Below are 19,287 nucleotides of genomic sequence, written 5' to 3'. Positions count from 1 at the left end.
TGTGTCCTCGAGGGGATCGGCATCCACAGAACCGCGCAAGTGTATTTGCGTGGGGGGAACTAAAGTAAGTTAGTTCAAGTTGCCCAGCCCTAAGTAGCTAAGGGTTCCCTTATGCGGTTGAGACCCTGGAGTGTCAGTGCAGTAGGTGGAGCGCAGAGGAGGCCGGGAGCGAGAGAGGTGGCCAAAGCCTGTGTGAGGGAAGGGGCCGCACACCCGGAGTTTACTGTGTGCTGAGTCCGTCGTCTCTGTGAACTTAGTTCTTCCTCTTCACAAGAGCCATTTGGGGTAGATCTTAGGGACCTCAGGTTCAGAAAAGTTAAATAGTATATCCAAGGTCTGACTCAGCTAATAAGCCGTGCAAGCTGACTTTAGAAACTGCTTCCAGTTCTTCTTCTTCTTCTTTTTTTTTTTTTTGTTTTTGTTTTTTTCCAGTACCGGGAGCCGAACTCACGACCTCGCGCTTGCCAGGCAGGCGCTGTGCCGCTGAGCTAAATCCCCAGCCCCTTCTTTTTTTTTTTTTTTTTTTGACATCCATTTATTTATTTATTTATTTGGCGCTAGGGATTGAACACAGTGACACCCTACTGCTTTACGTCCCCAGACCGTGTTTTTCCTTTTCCTAAGATAGTATCTTTCTAAGGTGCTGAGTTACCCAGGCTGGGGCTTGAGCTTGTGATCCTGCGCCCGCCTCCCAGAGTGCTGGGACGACAGGTGTGTGTCTGACTGTGAAGCTGCTTTTTAAATAGATAAGAGTGATTGAAATGCTGATGGAGAGAGAGGGGGAGAGAGCAGCTCAGGAGTCTTCCAGGGCTTGTAAGGGAGCCATGAAGGGAGCCATGAAGGGAGCCATGAAAGGAGGGTCCTTTGTAGTAGGACCTCGGCACCAGTGCGTTCTGTGGCTCCTCCAGCACTATCACACGCCCCCCTTCACCTTGAGAAGGGATTCTAGGTCTGGAGAGATGGCCCAGTGGCACCCTGTTGGGGGGTAAAAGTATCCTAATGTCACCCATTCTGCTGGGCTGTGTCTACCTGCTTCAGCTTCAACCTGAACTCTTTTGTTTTGTTTTCCTCTTGTTTTTAAGTAGTAGCATCTGTTTTATTTTTCACTGACCGCTGGAAATAATAGCTTACAGTTATTTGTGTGTATTGTCTGCCAGCGCTTAGGTCATCTCTCTTGCTTTTTTTTTTTTTCTTTTCTTTTTGTTTTTGTTTTTGAATTGACATCGCAGGCCAACCCAGGACACCCAACCCAGGCTGGTCTGGCACTCGAAATCCTCCTGCTTTAGCTTTCAGAGTAGCTGGGATTACAGTCGCACATCACCACCACACCCGGTTAGGTCATCTCATTGAATACTTAGCACCCTGGGTAGGTTGGTATTATTTGCTATTATTAGTGGTGGGGAAGCTGAGGGTTGGATAACTTGTCAAAAGTCAATCAGCTAGGATGGAGTGGAAGTGGTCTGTGAGATTCCAGGGCCCACTTCTGTTCCTGGCTTCGCCTGCTCACCACCAAAGCACTCGAAGAAAACAGGAACAGAGAGACCGATGTTGGTGGACGGTTCTGTCCAGGCCTGGAGGAGTTGTTTCCTGTAGCAAGTTCTACCTGCATGGTCAGTTTCTGTGGCTGTGTGTGTGTGTGTGTGTGCATCCAGCCTGCATCCACCTCCTCACGTTCTTCATGGCGTAACTAAGCCACGTGGATCTGGCTCCCTGCCCTCCTAGTGACACTCAGAAGCTTGGGGCTTGAGTTCTAGCTGTCCCTGTGCTTGGTGGTGGAAGGAGCCCGTCTGTCAGGTGGGCCAGTCGGGTCTGGCGTGTTCTCCCTGTGCATTTGGCTCTGAGGTGATGTGGCTAAGATCTTTGTTTTTAATCATAATATTTCACATCTTTTCTTTCCATGCTGGTCAGTGTGAGCCCACTGGGGGTGGTAGCAAATCTTCCTTTAATTTCTACTGTGATGGATTATTAGTTCACTTAAAATACTGTTTAATCTATACATGTGCCTGGAGGCTTTTAAATATAGAGCACATTTGATTATTGTTGGAAACCAGCTTGGATTCCACAAATGCTCTGTGAGTTAGACTCATGAAGCCATGGACCCTGCGGCTCTGTGGACAGGAACCAGAGTCCAAAACTTCAAAGTGGTGAGGTCTGCAGCCCTAGACCCCGAATTCCCTTATTTATAGGAAATCCATCTATTTTATTTTCTTCTCTAAGAATCAGCTTTTAAAATTTTCCCTAAAATGGGAGGCAGGCAGCACTAGCTGTGACTTCTCAGGCCCTGGCTTGCCTCTTTTCTCTGCCAGCCAGCCTGCTTCCCCTTTCTGCCCCTTCATCTTTTTATTTTATTTTATTTTTTCTGTCTTTTTGAGACAGGGTCTCGCTGTGCAGTTCAGGCTGGCCTTGAGCTCACTTTGTAGCCCAGGCTGGCCTCGAACTCGCAACGATCCTCCTGCCTCAGCCTCCCGAGCGCCGGGATTACAGGCATGTGCCACCACACCCAGCTACTCCTTCATCCTTAGTGTTCCTTCTAGCTTGTCCAGGACTGGTTGCAGGAGCTGCATTTTCAGCAAGACCCTTTTTTCTTTTCTCTCTTCTAGGGAAGGGATCACCACTTTAGGATGCCTGTGAATTCCCATTGAGGAACAACGGGGCCAGGGTGAGTCCTTCATAGCCAGGACTAACGCCTGCGGTTTCAACTCTGCAGGGTTCTCTAACACTAGACAGCCCAGGCCATGCCCACGCAGTGGAGTTTTATCTTATCTTTATATGCCCAGAGCCATGATGAGGGATGAATGAATGTATGTATGCATGGCTGTGTGTTTGTGACATATTGACATTTAATACAGACTGTAAATGCTTGTTCTGCAGAAGGTAACTGAGGAAATTTGGGGATTTGGATATGAAGCTGAGAATAACCAGAAACCTGCCTGTGAACTTTTTTTTTTTTTAGTTTCCTACAGAAGAGAAGTGAGAAAAGAAATAATTGTACTCCAGGGAAATGCATAATTTAGAAGCTGTCTGCATGCATAAGAAAACAGACTCTGTAGCTGCTCTGTAAACGTGGAGAGGCAGCCAGGGTCATTGTTTCCCTTTCTCCCCTGGGTGTTTGTGTAAAAGATGGCCCAGTGCTTCCCTCGCTCCTGCGCTCCTATGGGGGCAGCGAGGCCCTGGCCTTCAGAAGCGTTTGGCCCTGGGGGAGCACCCTGCTCACTTTCCCTCACCTTCCTGGAAAGCCTCCTTCCTGACAGGGGAACAGAGCATGGAAAGGTTGAGGGTATTTCAGGAAACCCCAGCGGGGGTGCCTGGCTCTTTCTACCACCTGTAACCCTTCAGCATCCCATAGCTTTGGTTACCATGGGCCGTTGGCCCATCCTCAGCCCCTGCCTCCATCTGAGGGACGTTCAGGGGGTCTGGTCCAAGGGTTCACGCATGTATTTCCTGCCCTGTGTCCTATGCGCTCTAAGGCAAAGCTGAGGGAGTCTGTCATTTCTCCTCTTCATGTCCTTCACGCATTTCTATAATGTTCAGTTTAACTTGATTTCACATCTTTAAAGATAGCAGGGGAAGACCGAGCAGGGATGACTTTATAGGTCTGAATCCCCAGAGCACCTCACCTATAGTTGGTCACCTTGGCTGCGGAAGGAACATATTCTCCTCATGGGGTAAGGCTTAGTGACCACTGTTGTCTTTGAGCCCAGGACTTGGCAGTTGTGTTGCCACACTCCAGAGTCTCAGGAGTATGAGGCGGGGGCCAGGAGGTGAGCAGCTTCTCTTTGATAAATCTGTTGAGGTGATGTGGGTTTGAGGGGTGGTTATTGGATTTTTTTGTTTGTTTTGAGACAGGGTCTCTGCAATCTAGGCTGGTCTTAAACTTGCAGCAGTCCTCCTGCCTCAGCCTCCCGGGTGCTGGGATTACAGGTATATGGCACCACACTTGGCCTGTTTAATTGATGGGGATTTAATTGAGCTCTTTAGACCTGAGAGTTTTTGTTGGCTGGACTAAATGTGTTTTTTCAGTGCTGAGATTTGAACCTTGGCCTCATGCAAGGGTTCTACCACTGAGCCACACCACTCACCATAAGCAGGTTCCTTTTGGAAGAGTTGATTTCAGTGAGGTTTAGAGGAGAGGGAAGACTGGTTTGCAGGCTTTCTCTTAAATGCACAGATGGCTGGGTCCCAGACACAATGCAGCGAGGGAGATCTGATTTTGTTTTTCTTCCCTGTCTCTAAATAATTTTATCTTCAAAGCATGACGCAGGTGTTAATTAACACTCAAGGCTCTCCTGGGAGGTAGGCAAGTGGGAACATCACCCCCATTAGTGGAGCCCAGGGAATAGATGGGCGCCAGGGCCCCGGCTTAGGTGAGCCCGCGAGGAGCAGCGCCTCGGGCCCCTGCCCTCTTGCTCACTGGGTCGCCCTGGGAGCTGCCCCACGATCTTAGCGTCCCTGGGCCCCCTAGAAGAAGAGAGCTGAGGAGGGGCTGGAGGTGTTTGGTACTGTGGGACATGGGTGGGACACTTGAGGGTTAGGGAGAAATTCTGGGAAAGTGCACTCTCCTTGTGATTGTCCGTTGTCAGAGGCTGTGAATATACCAGCAATTTTATTCATTTACTGACCTTTCTCAAAAAGCAAGCTGGGCATCAGGTTCTGAACAAGGCATTGCAAAGGGAATCGCTTCTCCCAAGCAACGGAGAAGTCGACCCTTTGGGTCCGGGGCTCAGTTCCGAGGCAAGGCGGTGCGGGTTAGCCGGCTGCGCAGGCAGGTGGCGGCTGCAAGAGCAGGGCTGCCCCGGCATCTGGAAATGGTAAGAGCCCACGTGTGACTGTTGGGCCCTGAGCTGTCTCCAGCAGCTGCGTGTGGCATAGGTGTCCTCAGAGGCCTTTCCTTGGGGCTGTGCAGAGCTGTCTTCAGTTCTGGCCGTCGCCAGGGGAAGGGGGCGGTACTGGTTTGCTAGGTTCCTGGGTAGCTCCCGGAAGTGCTGAGCTGATACCGAATCTCCAATCTTAGAAAAGCAGTAAGACTGGAGAGATTTCCATTACATCCATTGGGCGGCGTGGGCCCAGTAAGAAACAGACGAAAGGGGACCATTTTATCCTGGCTGTGTTGTGCCTCTGGGTGACACTTGGACTCTGCTTGTTTTAGAGGAAGACTTGCTCCATTCGCTAATGCTGTCTCCCTTGCCTTGGCATTGCAGGCTGCTGAGAACCAGCCCGAGACCTCTGCTTGAGGGTCCTTGCTCTGAAGACGTTACCAGTGTGTGGAGCCTGCCCCACACCACCCCCTGCCAAACCACGGCCTTTACCTGTGTCTTCCGGTGTTTCCCGTGCGACCCGTCCTGTGGGAGGGCCTCGTGGGCGGCCCCAGAGTTCTCTCCACGATCAGCGGCGCCAATGGTGAAGATGACAAGATCCAAGACTTTCCAGGCATATCTGCCCTCCTGCCACCGGACCTACAGCTGCATTCACTGCAGGGCTCACCTGGCCAATCACGATGAACTAATTTCCAAGGTACATGCTCAGTGCAGACCTTTCCTGCCAACCCCCGGGGAGGGCACTTCTGGCTGTGGAGGTTGCAGAGGTTACGAGCTCTCTTGAGACCAGGATACTGTTCCCACCTCATGTACAGGGACGGCTGGCCTGCGTGCCTGTCTCGCTTAACTGAGAAACAACCAGGAGCTGTAGGACCAGGGTTGTAGTTTACTTTTTTGTCTTGGAAATGAGAGACCATCCTTGTTGCAAGGATGGCAGCTTGCAGGCCAGAGAAAGGAGGGGCTAAGGAATGATTGGAGCCTTGTGCTCGGCTTGCTTGGTTTAGGTTGGCAGGGCCGGGGATATAGCTTGGTGGCATAAATGCCTGCCTGGCAAGTGCAAGGTTCTGAGTTCGATTCCCGGTACCCAAATAAAACGCCTGCCTGCTTTAGGTTGGCAGATGAATTCTGTGCAGAGGGCTTTCTGTTTGGACAGTGAATTTGAAGAGCAGTGGGGTCTTGTAGAGGGTTCACTGTTGTTTTGGTTTTGCACCTGGGGATTGAATCCAGGGCCTTCCCTGTGCTAGGCAAGGGCTCTATCACTGAGCGACACACTTAGCCCCGTTTTAGAGGGTTTCTTAGCTAAAGCCAGAGATCCTTTGGCAAGCCTCAGGGAGAGCTGTGAGGCCAGAGCATTACCAAAATGAATGGCCTTTGGAGAGGAACAGAAGTGGCCTTTTGAGGAACTGACCCACTGGCCTGCAGAGCCCTTTAGGGCTTTTCCATGCAGTAATATGGAATGACATTTGGTTATGATCAGAGCAGCCCTGTTTCTTCCTTTAGGAACCTCAGGAACTGCTTATAAAGTTGAGGCTGGGGGTCACTAAGAAATAAACAAACCCAAGACTTCAGTTGTGCGGTCTAGGAACTGGATACTGTAAGCTTCATTCTCAGGGGAGCTTCCTCCCTCCCGGCCCTAGATTCCCAGGGGAGGAGAAACTGGTTTTACTGGACTGAATGACAAAGAGAAAAAGATCACGGGAGACTTTTCCCTTAAACAGCATCTTTCTTTCATGCCATTAAGGGAAAAACAAACTTTTATGCAGACCCAGGCTAAGTTGTTGTTGTTTTTTTTTTTTTTTTTTTTTTAAAAAAAGGTGTTCCTGACCTATTTACAAGAAGTGTTGGAAAAGGTGCTTTGCTTTCTTTGCCTCTGGTTTGGTAGCCTGGGCCAGAGAGGGAGGAGGGCTGCAGGCACCAGGTGTAGAACATTCCTGTCCAGCGGGCCGAATGGACGCAGGAAGTCTGTGGCAGCAGGGACTTTTCAGCCAAGCCTGGGGACTGAATCCCTCATTTCAGGCCTGTTCGTTCCAGGGTGCAGAGTCCTCTGCTATCTAGAGCCCTCGAATTCCTGGCCGGACTTTGCCTCTGCCCCACTTTCCCTTCTCTGCTGCTCTCCTTCATGCTATTTCTGTTTCAGTCGGCTTGGCTCCTTTATCAGCTGATCCATCTTGTCTTAGATTCCCGTTCAATTTTGGGGGAACCTCTTGTCTGGAAATTTGGATAGGGAGGCTGGTCAGAGACAAGACCAGCCAGTTCTCTGGGCATTGGAAGGAAGCCTGTAACCTTGGAGGGAAATTGTGAGTTTTCCCTTTTGCGGGGTTGGACATCTCCAAAGAAAGTGTTTGCCCATATGTAAAGGGGAAACCAAAACATCTTTTTAACACAAGGAAGACAAGGTATGCATCATAAAAAAGTGAGGTGCCAATGACGTGTGTTTCAGCCCCTTCTGTACACTACAAACTGCTGCTTGACACGACAAGGCCGTCTCACTTAACTCTCCTAAGAATTCTTTTTTTTTTTTTTTTGGTTTTTCTCCGGTACCAGGAACTGAACTCACGACCTTGCGCTTGCCAGGCAGGTGCTTTGCCGCTGAGCTAAATCCCCAGCCCCTCTCCTAAGAATTCTTTAAGGTAGGAGTTAGGCATGTCTTACACCGATGGAGAAGCTGAGGCTCATAAAGAGTTGTCCAGAATTTCAAATTAGCAAAGAGCATTTTTGCTTGGAGCAGGTATTCAGAGCAGGATTTCTGGAAGAGGCGGTTACTTGAGCTGGTCCCCGTGAGGTGGGTAGAAGTGGAGCATATAGAGATGGTCACAGCCTTCAAAGTCTGTCGCATCTGTCTGGCTGGGTGTGCAGGGCTTTGACATCTTGCAGGGCCTGGTTTCTGAGCTGGGACTCCTGCCGCTTCCTCACTCTGTGTCAGCCACTCCGAATCAAGCACGATTCTCTGAATATGCGGCTAAGGGCATCTCGGGCCTGTGGGCCTCTGCCAGGAGTGCGCCCCCACCCTTCCTATCCTTGGGCCACGTCTCCAGATCCGAACCTCACTGTGGCAAGAGCTCAGTCAGTGATCAGATAAAGGGACAGATGGAGCTGGAGCTTCTTGCCCCAGCAATGAGCGAGAAGACAAGTCGCGAGCAAAAAAGGCTTCATTAGCCTCGTGTTCTGCTTTCTGCCCCCGTTGGGGCAGAAAGGCTCATTCACAAGCCCAGGCCAAAGTCAGCACAGGCTTTGGTTTCATTGGCTGCAGCCGGTGCACAGATGGGGTGCATTAGAGCTTGATGATTTAAGGAGCCGGGTGAAATGCCCGGCTGTGGGGAAGGAGTGAGGGAGCTGTGGCGAGTGTCGTACAAAGATTCCTTTATTTTGCTCCGCAGCCGCCCCCGGCATACATAATCTATAGATTCTTATGCAGGTCCGTTAATGGAAAGATCATCACCCCAGCCCCCTCCTTGGAAAATGGGCCTTTCTTTTCATTTTTTTCCTCTTTTCCATTTAAGAAAGTTCAAGGAGAGAATGTCCCTCCTGTTCTCCCCTCTTGACTTAATCTCCTTGGGTTTCAGAATCTGCCCAGTGGGAGCAGGAGCTGGGAAACAGATAGAGAGCTGGCAGCAGTGCAGTTAAAGGACACTCTGTAACCTGTAACTGGGGCCTTTGGTCTGAAAGCTTGACAGTTGTTGGGCGGGGGCAGGGGGAGAGACCTGTTTGCCTTCATTGTGGAGAAGAGGACGCAAGGGTCCAGGGAACTCCTGCCCTAGTGTGTGGCCGGCAGAGGCCTGGGAGGAGCCCGGGACTGCGGGCCTCCCTGGCAGTGTGGCTGAGCCTGCGTGGAAATGTGCAGTGCAGTCTGAAACAATCGAGGTCTATATTTGTAGGGTGGTGGAAAGAATTCTGCACTAGGCCTCCTCCCTTCCCAGCTGGCTTCCCATCCCAGAGGCCTCGTTGCCTGCTCTCTAGGCAGTCAGCTCTCCAGCCTCTGAGTCTGTTTCTCCCTCCTCAAGTGGGCAGAATACCATTTGCTGTGTTCAGTGTTGTCTCGTACACTCAGGCTGCTAGGGCAAGTGGTCGTAGCGTTGGTGGCTTGTGAGCAGCGGACATTGAGTTTTCATAGTTCTGGAGGCGGAAAGCCCAAGAGGAAGATGTTGGCAGATTCAGTGTCGGGTGTGGGGCCACCTTCTGGTTCACAGATGGTTTCTTCTTGCCGTGGCTTTGTGTGGTGGAAGGAGCTGAGGGCTTTCTCGCTGGCTTCCTTGTAAGAACGCTAACCCCACTCACAAGGGCTTTTTACCTTCATGACCTAATAACCTCCCAAAGGCCCCATGTCCTGATACCATCATTTTGGGACCTGGGATTTGTTTTTGTTTTGCTTCGCTTTTGGCTTTTTTGAGACAAGGTCACTATGTAGCCCACGCTAGCCTTGATTTTGAGGCAGTCCTCCTGCCTCAGCCTCCCTAGTGCTAGGATTGCAGGTGTGTGCCACTGCGCCTGGCTGGAAGTTGAGATTTCAAAGTGAATTTTTTGGGGGAGCAACAGGACACACATTTGGAATGCAACAGATGGCTAGCACTTAGTGTGCGCTTGCCCTGTGCCAGCCCTGTCACAGCCCCGTGCGGCGGCACGCCTCACTGGGAAAGGGCGCAGGGTTACCTCACTGGGTTGTTGTCAGGCTCAGATGAGATCATGGATGTGTGGGTGGTTTGCAAATTAAAAGGTTTATGCAAATATGAAGTAATTTGCTTCTCTTGGTTTTACTGTCAAAAAAAAAAAAAGTGGAAGGAAGGGAATACGTTGGAGGGGGGATTGCCCGCGCTGCAGGCCAAGATAGCTTTGCGTTAGATTTGGAGCAGAGGAGTTGGATGAGGCAGGGGCACTAGAGAGCTAAGCACATAAGGCTGGCATGTGGAGGTGAGTAGCAGAGCTCTCGCCTAGCATGCGCAAGGCCCTGGGTTCAGTTCCCAACACGGGAAACGCACACACGAGCACACAGAAGTTTATTGTGTCTGTAGAGGGAGAAAGGTAGCAGCCTCTCCTCTGTAGGAGTTGGGGGAAGCTTTGAATTGATCATGGAACTATCTGGGGAATGTGCTGAGGCGTCCTGCAGTTTCTGTCTTAGGGGGTGTTATGGTCTAAGCGCTGGAGTGTTTGCATGCAGAAATAGTTTGAGTTGGCACGAGGAATTGCTCACACTGTTGTTTCTTTCTTTATGGTGCCAGCCCCAGTATAAAAATATGCTTTGATCCAACTGAAGCTATTATTATTTTATAACCAGTTAGCTGCCTTGTGTGAGAATAATCTAAATCAGCGGCACCAGCTCGTACGGAACCCTGGGTCCCAGTCAAGCGTTGTCTGTGGTCCTTCGTCTGTGGTCCTTCTTGCCGCCAACCCCGCAGAGTTGCGTAGTCATTTGGGAGTGGCGCATGAATTAAGTCTGTCACAGACTCTCTCTGGGGACTTGTGACTTCATTCCAAGGCACAGGTGGCCCTGTGCTCTTGGTCCTTGAGGAAAGGCGTCATCGGAGGCTGTAGATTGGCCGTCCGGGGCAAGAGGAAGGAAGAAATGTTCTGCTTATCCTCCAGTACTATTTGTGGTTGTTATGTCAGCTTATCTTCTGAAACAAGTGCAGCACTCCCAGAACTGCCGATCATCTGGTGCCAGCTCCTCTTCAGGAGCAAACAGTGACAGCCGGAGGCCCCTCAGCCGCAGGGCGGGCTCTGTCCTCCCAGCCCTCAGCGTTCTGTGTGCGGAACCCTGGGCCGTGCTTCTGCTCTTGGGAACCTAGGAGGCGGGTTATATTCCTTCCCTGTTGGCCTCCACTGCACTCACAGTGGTGACTTTGTGTCTTCCTCTGCCTGGGGATTAGATGCTGCGCTGCTTTGTGAAAAGAAGCAGAGGGTGAGATGCAGAAAGCCTACCCTGCCTCAGCTTCCCACCACTGTCTGAACCCTATGTCCTGTGCAGTGATTTTCCCCATGTAGTGGACATGGCGGATCGGCTGGTGTGGAAGTACAGAGGCCTGTGTCCCAACCTGTTCTCTCCTGTCAGGGCAGGTTTCTTTCTTCTTCCTTTTCTTTCCTCTCCTTTTAGGTTTTTTGAGACATGGTCTCACCGTAGCCCAGGCTGGTTTTGAACTCTTGCCTCATCCTCCTGAGTGCTGGGATTAAAGGTGTACACCGCCACCATGACTAGATTTGCTCTTGTTTTTTTTTTTAGTACTGGGACTTAAACCCAGGGCCTCATGCATACTAGAAAAAGGCATTACCATTGAGCTGTGTCCCCAGCCCTTCACTATTTTATTTTGAGACAGAGTCTTTCTTAGCCAATTTGACTTTATAAAGAGAATTACTTTTTCTAACCTAAGAGTACTTCTTTCCCTTCAGTGTTTGACCTGCGGAAGCCCTTTCCCCTGCTCACAAAGTGTCAGCCCCTGTGCAGCTCTCTAGAGCGGTCTGTCACCCCAGAAGGGGTGACAGGTGAATCAGGAAACCTTTGAACTAAGGGATGTGGGTAGATGACAGCATTGGAACTTGTACATATACGCCTTACGGTGTCTTCCACAGAGACAGAAATTGAAGCAGTTTAGGTTGAGATGAACCATAAGTTAGGCTGGGATAATTTGGGTAGCGTAGACTACCCAAATTTACACTGGGGTCTGTTTGGTATATATGGGCGATGGCAGTGGGGACCATGCTTGTATTTGCTCTTTTACCTCGTCCCTTCCATTCCACATTGCACAAATACTAAATATATGTAACCCTCTGTATGTGTATGGCACCATGCTTGGTATTAGTGTTACCTTCAAAGGGCTCATCCTCAGGAACTGTTATTTTATTCTGTAAGTCATCCATCAATTTGTGCTGTACCTTATGTTTCTCTTAAAGCAGACTTCATTAGCTGTGCTACTTGCCTGTCTCTCATTAGCCTGTGAACTATATTTTTTATTTCTTTTTTTGTCTTTTTGAGACAGGGTCTCGCTATGCAGTTCAGGCTGGCCTTGAGCTCACTTTGTAGCCCAGGGTGGTCTTGAACTCAAAGCGATCCTCCTGCCTCAGCCTCCTGAGTGCTGGGATTACAGGCGTGTGCTGCCATGCCCTGGTGCCTGTGAACTACTTGAAGAGACAGTTGAGACCTCATTTTTGTGTCTCTAACCCAGCACAGTTCTTTTTTTTTTTTTTGGTTTTTCTCCGGTACTGGGAACCGAACTCATGATGTTGCGCTTGCCAGGCAGGCGCTTTGCTGCTGAGCTAAATCCCCAGCCCCCCCAGCACAGTTCTTAAAGACTGGAAAATCCTCAGTGACTGTTTAAATGAATGACTCAGTGCTAGAAGACAGATTCCTTGCTGGGTGTACTGGCATGCGCCTGCAGTCCTAGCCACTTGGGGAGGCTGAGGCAGGAAGATCTGAAGTCCCAGAAGAGCCTGGGTGAGTTAGTAAGACCTTGTCTCAAAATAAAATATAAAGTGTTAGGAATGTAGCTCAGCAGTCTCTGGGTCCTGGGGTCCGTGGACTGGCTTCAGGGGATCCCTGAGCTGTATGTGTGATTGTATGTGCACACATATTTTTCTAAGGAGGCTTCCATAGTTTGTGTCACTTTCTCAAAGTTGTTGGTTAAAACAAGAAACGAGCCAACCCTTTAGAACCATCCGTGTAGAAAATGAGGTTCTGGGAAGATTGCAAGGAGTGGCATTGAGTTGTGCCTAGAAGCCTGAGCCCCAGCAGGTGGACGTGTGCAGGGAGCCGCTGGTGTGGCAGCATCGTGAATAAAGAGACGGGCAGGGAGTGTGCAGGGAATAGCCATTGTGTGGGGCTAGATATTGAGGAGCGGTGTGAAAACTGACCAGAAAGAGCAGCTCGAGCCAGACTGTTAGAAGCTCAGATTCATCCTGACTTGCGCTTTGGCGCGGCCCAGGACTTCTGAGCAGATGCCGACATGACCGGCTAGTGGTGAATGTCGCTGTGGTGTGGCAGAACAGCTGCGGAGGAATACAGAAAGGGCACAACTTGAGTGCGTCCAGTGCTGTGGTCTGAGTGTGTTCCAGGCACATGGCAGTCATTCCCTAAGTATTTGCTGACCACTGTTTGGCAGACAGAAAGTCTCTGGTTTGCGGGCTGGGTAACGTGAATTGAGTACTCTTAGATGGGAGGCAAACCTGTCCCACAGTCCTGTTTGGTCCCTGTGAAAATTAACGATGTGTGCACGCATAGAGCTGCTCGCTGATTTATTATCAAAGGAACTGCCAGGGACCAAGTCTGGTGATTTTCTTTCCCACCTGCAGACTGCATGCACCCGGAGCAAGAATCAGTCCAGATAAGGTCCTCTTCTAGGGGGTTACTTTAAATACCAAAAGGAAATGTTGACTTGAGCAATGAGGCATACCCTGAAAATTAACTCGGTGGTTTACAGATGCCTGTAAGGTTTGAATCATAAGATTGGCTTGTGCATTAGCATTTGGGTACTTAGTAAGGACACAGGTGAGCACAGCCTGTGGTCCTCCTCAGAATCCAGACACTTTTTCACCAGAACGTTCACCCTGTGAGCCAAAAGGGAGGTGCAGGACCGACCCCTCCCCAGTGGTTTCGTTTGCACACCCTACGCTCCCTGTGGCCTCTGGAATGATAAAAACTGCTTCACTGCTACTGGTTCGGCTGCTGTGTTTCGGGCCTGACCAGAACCCACTATTATGCACTATTGTTCAGTGCTGTACTATTTCTTATGCGTTAAACACCGTGAGCTACCATGCCCGGTGTCACTTACTTTATAACTTTCCTCCAAGACAGGGATTAAGTGACTTGTCAAAGGCCGAGTTGCCAAGAAGCTGGACGGGCTGAGATCTGGATCTGTCCGTGCCCTTTATAACGCAGCTTGACAGTGTGGCCAGCATAGCTCCATTGAGCCTCAGCTATTTTCATGGTTTCTCCCATGAAAGTATTACTGAGGGTAAATCCTATGCTTTCCTCTTCCCTACCTGGAGAATCCTCTTTTCTTTCTACCTAATTCCCACCTCTCCTCGAGGACCAGCTCCAGTATTTTGTAGGTGGAAGTCTTCCTCCTGTAGGATTCCCTCCCTCCACTGAAGGTCTGTAGAACTCACGGCTGCTTGTTCTTTTGGCAGTTAATAAGGACTGGCTTATAGCGAAGCCTGTGTTGTTGTGGTTGCATTCACATTTTATGTGTAATTATCTTATTTCCTAACAAGATTCTAAATGTCCTGGAGTCATAGACTCTCAGAACTTTAGAGCTGGAGCCGCCTTTCTTTGAACCTGGGTTTTCTGGCTCAGCTCCTTGTTTTTACAGACCAGGAATCTAAGGCCCAAAGAAAACTGGGGAAGCTCTTGATTTTACGCTTTGCCACCTCCTCCCACCACACACGCACCTGCACACACAAGCACGCACACACTGCCTTGAGTGTAATAGGCCCTTGCGTTACGAGAGGCCCTGGGAGACGGCTAGATGGCTGGCAGCTGGGGGAATGAAAGTGTCAAGCTTTGTGATCTTGCAAGACTGTTCACCTCTCTGGCTCTTTTTCTCCATCTGTCCATCCATCGGTATGAGAGCAGCAGAGTCCTTTGAAGTTCCTTCTGTCGTCTCCATCTTCTGATTCTAATTGAACGAAGTGGCACAAGATGATCCGAGGCCACACAACTTGCTGGTCTGAGCCAGACTGGCTGTGTTCAGAAACTGTGGCTTTTTCACTCAATAGCTGTGCACTTTAACCAACTCGCCTCTCCGTGTTCTGGCAAAGTAGGAACAATACTAATACTACATATATGGTGGGATTTTTTTGGAAATGAAATGAAGCGACCAATGCAAAGTACTTCTAGTGCATAACACACAGTAAGTGTCTGGGAAACATTAGTAGCTGTTGTTAGTTTGTGAATATTCAGGAAGTGAAGCCCCATGGAAAGTGGCCCTGCAGTATAACCAGGGCCCGGCACCCTGGTCTGTTTGTCTATTGCCCCCCTCCCCTTTTTTGAGCGGCTTAGCTATTGCATTTGCCATACGATTGCTGTCAGTGAGCTCCAGGGGCCTCTGTAATCATGAGTCTCTTGTTGCTTATAATTCCAAGGGGACCGGCGGGTCTCCAGAGGTAATTAAGTAACGTCAGCAGTACCTTCCCCGGCAGCTCTGCAGCCTTACCTGCGGGCAGCAGCGAGGCCTCTCTAGAATTTAAATGGAAAATTCTGCCCCTTCCCTTCTAATCTGTCAGGTGGTTATTTTGCCTCTGACCCACATGCCAGCCAGTTACAAAGACCTTGATCTCCTGACAGCAGCGGCCCAGGCAGCTGGGAGAGGGCTCCCTGGCCTGGTCGCCCAGCGTGGCTGAGAACTCCTCCGTTTCCTTCGCTCTGTGAGGCTTCTGGGCGGGAGTGGGGTGGGCTTCTCTTTAAAGGAGCCACTCTCTTCATGTTATGAAAAGCGAACTAAAAGAGAATCTCTGATGCCTCTGTTCCCAAAGCCCTCAGCAAAGCTTCAGAGGGGACGGTTTGACCTGGTGACCCAGAGCATTGTCTCTGGGGTCAGGACTGCCAAGCTCGCTGTGCCCCCTCCTCTCCCTGGCCTATGGCTGGTGGCTGGACAATGACTCAGAGGAGGAGGAGGGGGAGGAGAGGAAGAGAGGAGGAGATGGCTCCGGCAGCTGCTGCTAAAAACAACAGCAACGTCTAAGCCCGTAAACTCCCTCCCTTCCACCCCACAGTGGTGTCCGGAGGGTGAGCAGGTGGCTCTGGCGCTTCCCCACCCCCGCCCGTCCTGCCCTGCTGCCTTTGGGTCTTTGAAGGGGCAACTTACGGTCCTAAAAGGGAAAATGATCTATCTTTGGGGACCCAGGAGGTTGGGGTTGGCCCCACCAAGAGCATTCCTTGTCGCCTCAGTTTCCCAGCAGACAGATGCGGGGGGACAGAAACAAAAGAGCCCCTGGTCAACCCTATCATGTGTTCTACCTTTGGTGAGCTCCTCCCTCGGCAGCTGTTAGATGTAGGAGATACAGCAGCAGATGGGTAGAACCTTATTCTCACTTAGCCTGTACTCAGGACCCTTGGTTAGCAGAAGGCCCAACGGCCAAAGGACCAACCAAGGGCAAGGGCAGTAGAAACGGGGGCCTCTGTGGTCCCGAGGGCTGTCCAGGGCAGCTGAGAAAAGCCTTTCCATGTCGCTTTGCATTCACATTGCCCGCTTTTCCTGAGGTACCCAAATGTGCACAACTTGCTCCCTGACTGCCCCCGGCCCGCCCTGCAGTGTGAGCCTGGCCTAGGGAAACTGCGGTGTTCTCCCAGACATCTTCGGAAGAACGCCTGCGTTCCTGCGACCAGGCCTCGCTGCTGCGTGGTGCCTGTCGGGCTTACCCTTTGGAGTCTAACAGCTGCCCGTCTTTGCCTGCAGTTGGCCTCTTGCCTTTGAATGGAAAACGTTCCACGTGGCAGGTAGGGTCGCCCCAGACACATGTACCCAGGAAACCCGAGGAGGAACCGAGTGAAAGCAGACTTCACGGAGTTCCTTTAAGCCTGAAGTCCCCATATTTCTTGATCCTCCCCTCAGCAAGAGAAACAAGGAAAGCAAAATATATCTGTGGGGAGGAAGACTCCTCCCTGTCTGTCTCCTATAAAAACAACAGGCCAGCCTGGCCTGGGCACTGTGAATGTAGGTGCTGGGTAAGTACACGAGGAAGGAGGAAAGCCGATAAGATAAGGGCTGACACATCTAGGTCACCAGGCTGCTGCTGGCCACCTGTGTGCCTGGTCACCTTGAAACTGACAGGAGGAAGGATGGACTTTGGTTCAGGGCCCAGACTGGCTGCCTTCCCATGCCTTTGTTTATTTATTCAGTAAACATTTATTGAGCACCATTACGTACCAGGCCATGTGCTAGAGGTTTCAGACCCCTATGTATCTCTGACAGGCAAAAATCTCCCCCCTGGGTCCTAGGCCTGTAACCAGTGCTATAAAAAGAAATGATTTCATTCAAAAGCTACTTGGTCCACTAACTTCCAGAGTAAGGGCAGCCAGTCTCATGGTAGGAAGGAGGGGCTGTTTGGAGTCTTGATTCCTGGTTCTTTGGGCCTGATCCAAGGGTTGGCAAGACTTTTTCTGTGAAGGCCAAATAAGAAATATTTTAGGCTTTGCTGGGCATATAGTCTCAACTGCAAAACTCTGCAGACATAGAGAGCAGATACACAAATAAGCACTGCTGTTTGCAAAACAGATGTGAGAGGCCCAATTAGGCCCTGGGCTTACAAGTCCTACTAACTCTTGGCTAGGTGATTGAAAGGACTGTGGGAAGGGGGTTTTGGAGAAATGCGTTTGTGTATTTTCGAAAGGAATCTCAAATCAGCTCCGTGGCTACCTTTGGCATGATTACTGTAGGGGCTGAGGCACTGCGCTAATTGACGAGGTGTAATTGGCACTCTGGTGTCAATTAGCTGTTCAGAGAATTCCATGTCACAGGCTGGACTTGGGCCTCAGCCATTCAGCACCCAAGGGTTCCCACCCTAGGTTCCGGGGTGACCCAACCAACACACATAGTTTCCTACAGTGTCATCTCTAATGGGAAAACAGTGGAAGCCCTGCCGGCGGAGTCAGTGGCACCATCAGCAGAGTCCTAGATGAGGGATCCAGCCACCTTTGCTCCAAGCCTGACTAACTACATTCTCAGTGTGGTGCTGGGCAAGTCACTTAATCCCTCCGATCACGAAGCATATGCAGAGTACGACTGTGTGAGGCACTGTGGGGACGCATGGGTGGGCGCAGAAATATTCTTGGCCTTCCGGAGGTTTTGAAGGCCAACAATAAGCAGAGCGGCCGCAATTACAGAATGTGGGGAAAAACGCAAGCTTTGCGCTGGTGATTGATCAGGATGCTGTGGGGCAAAGAGCAGGACAGGACACATGGCCACTCAGTGAACAAGAGTGGAGTTCACTCTGAGTAGGGACAAAAACGAGCAAGCACGGGGAACCACAGGTGACACAGGTGGAGAAGGCACGTTTCAGGGAAGCAGGAGGCAAGCATGGTGGACCATACAGAAGTACAGAAGGCCAAACTCAGGAGCTGAAACTCAGTTCCACGTGCTAAGGGGAGCCACTAAAAGGTTTTGTTTTGTTCCGTTTTGTCCTGAGACAGGGTTTCACTATGTAGTTCAGGCTGACCTTGAACTTGCTTTGTAGCCCAGGCTGGCCTCAAACTTACAGTGGTCTTCCTGCTTCAGCCTTCCTAGTCCTGGGATTACAGGCATTCATAACCATATCCAGCCACTAAATATTTAATTTAATTTAATTTAATTTATTTATTTTTGTCTTTTTGAGACAGGGTCTTGCTATGCAGTTCAGGTGGCCTTGAGCCCTATTTATAGCCCAGGTTGGTCTCGAATTTGCAACAATCCTCCTGCCTCAGCCTCCTGAGTTCTGGGATTACAGGTGCCTACCACCACACCCAGCTCACTAAAAGATTTTTATTGAGAGTGGAGGGATTTGACTGAGATTGGATGAGAAAATAACATGGCCTATTTTGGAAAATTGGCTTCTGCCTAGCTTCTGAAAACCATATATCTTTGAGCTTTGTGTGACTGCAAATGTTGATATCATGTAGCATTTAATAAGCATCAATAATGTACTGTGCTGTTTGTAATTAATAAGCACACTCAGTCCCTCCCTGGTGGTGCTTTCAGCTAAATGGCAAACAGGTAAATCATTGGCAAACTGCAAGCAGCCAGAACTTCAAGAGCAGGTTGTAAGCTACTGAGGCCTGCAGGATTGCAGGCACTTGGCCTCACCTGCCTTTCCTGCTGCTTCTTGAGCATGGCTCTGCGAATGATTGAAAGCTGGCACTTGCAGTCCCACACCTAAATTTTTTTCCTTTCCTTTCCTTTCCTTTTATTTTATTTATTTTTGCCTTCTTTTTGAGACATTGTCTTACTATGCACTCCAGGCTGGCCTTGAGCTCACTTTGTAACCCAGGCAAGTCTCGAACTTACAATAATCGTCCTGCTTCGGCCTCCTGAGTGCTGGCTTACAGGTGTGTACCACCATGCCCAGCTCTCCTTTCATTTTAAAAGAAGAAGTGAGTTGTAGAGTTCAGATGGTTTGGATCCAGCCATGAGGTTTGGGATAGGGGCACAAGAAGGGGGAAAAGAAGTGGTTTCTGTAGCATTCAGGTAGTTTAGGGACTGTTAGAGAGGAGTTGAAATTGGCATCAGATAATGGGGATTCCTGGGTGTCAACTCCCAAATCTAACAGCACATCAGGCCTGCAGCTCTGTAGGCTGTACCCCCAGAGAGTCCTATTCTGTACGTCTGAGTGCGAGTGATGGGGAGTCAGGGCTGTCTGGCCAAGAGGATCAGGTCGCCCAGGACACCAGGCTAAGGGGGCACTCACTCTCGCGGGACGAGTGCAGAGTCCATGCCTCAGATGAGCCCCTCTTTAAATTTTATGTTCTAGCTTTCAAGCTTGCCTCCCCTGGCCCTAGCCCTACTGCAGAATATGTATA

The 19,287-nt window shown here is 50.2% G+C and overlaps 1 protein-coding gene across 1 annotated transcript in view; it reads left to right on the top strand.

Annotated features, from left to right (window-relative positions):
• Nucleotides 1–19,287, top strand: part of Ypel2 (yippee-like 2) — a 53,708-nt gene that overhangs the window by 10,757 nt on the left and 23,664 nt on the right. Inside the window, exon 2 of the mRNA XM_005393987.2 lies at nt 5,199–5,511. Within this exon, the coding sequence (XP_005394044.1) occupies nt 5,199–5,511 (313 nt within the window). The remainder of the gene's footprint in view (nt 1–5,198; nt 5,512–19,287) is intronic.

This window comes from Chinchilla lanigera, unplaced genomic scaffold (genome assembly GCF_000276665.1).
Source record: "Chinchilla lanigera isolate Chin_1 unplaced genomic scaffold, ChiLan1.0 scaffold00050, whole genome shotgun sequence".
Classification (NCBI taxonomy): Eukaryota; Metazoa; Chordata; class Mammalia; order Rodentia; family Chinchillidae; genus Chinchilla; species Chinchilla lanigera.
Note: the sequence above shows the minus strand (reverse complement) of the source record. Positions and strands in the feature narration are given on the sequence as shown.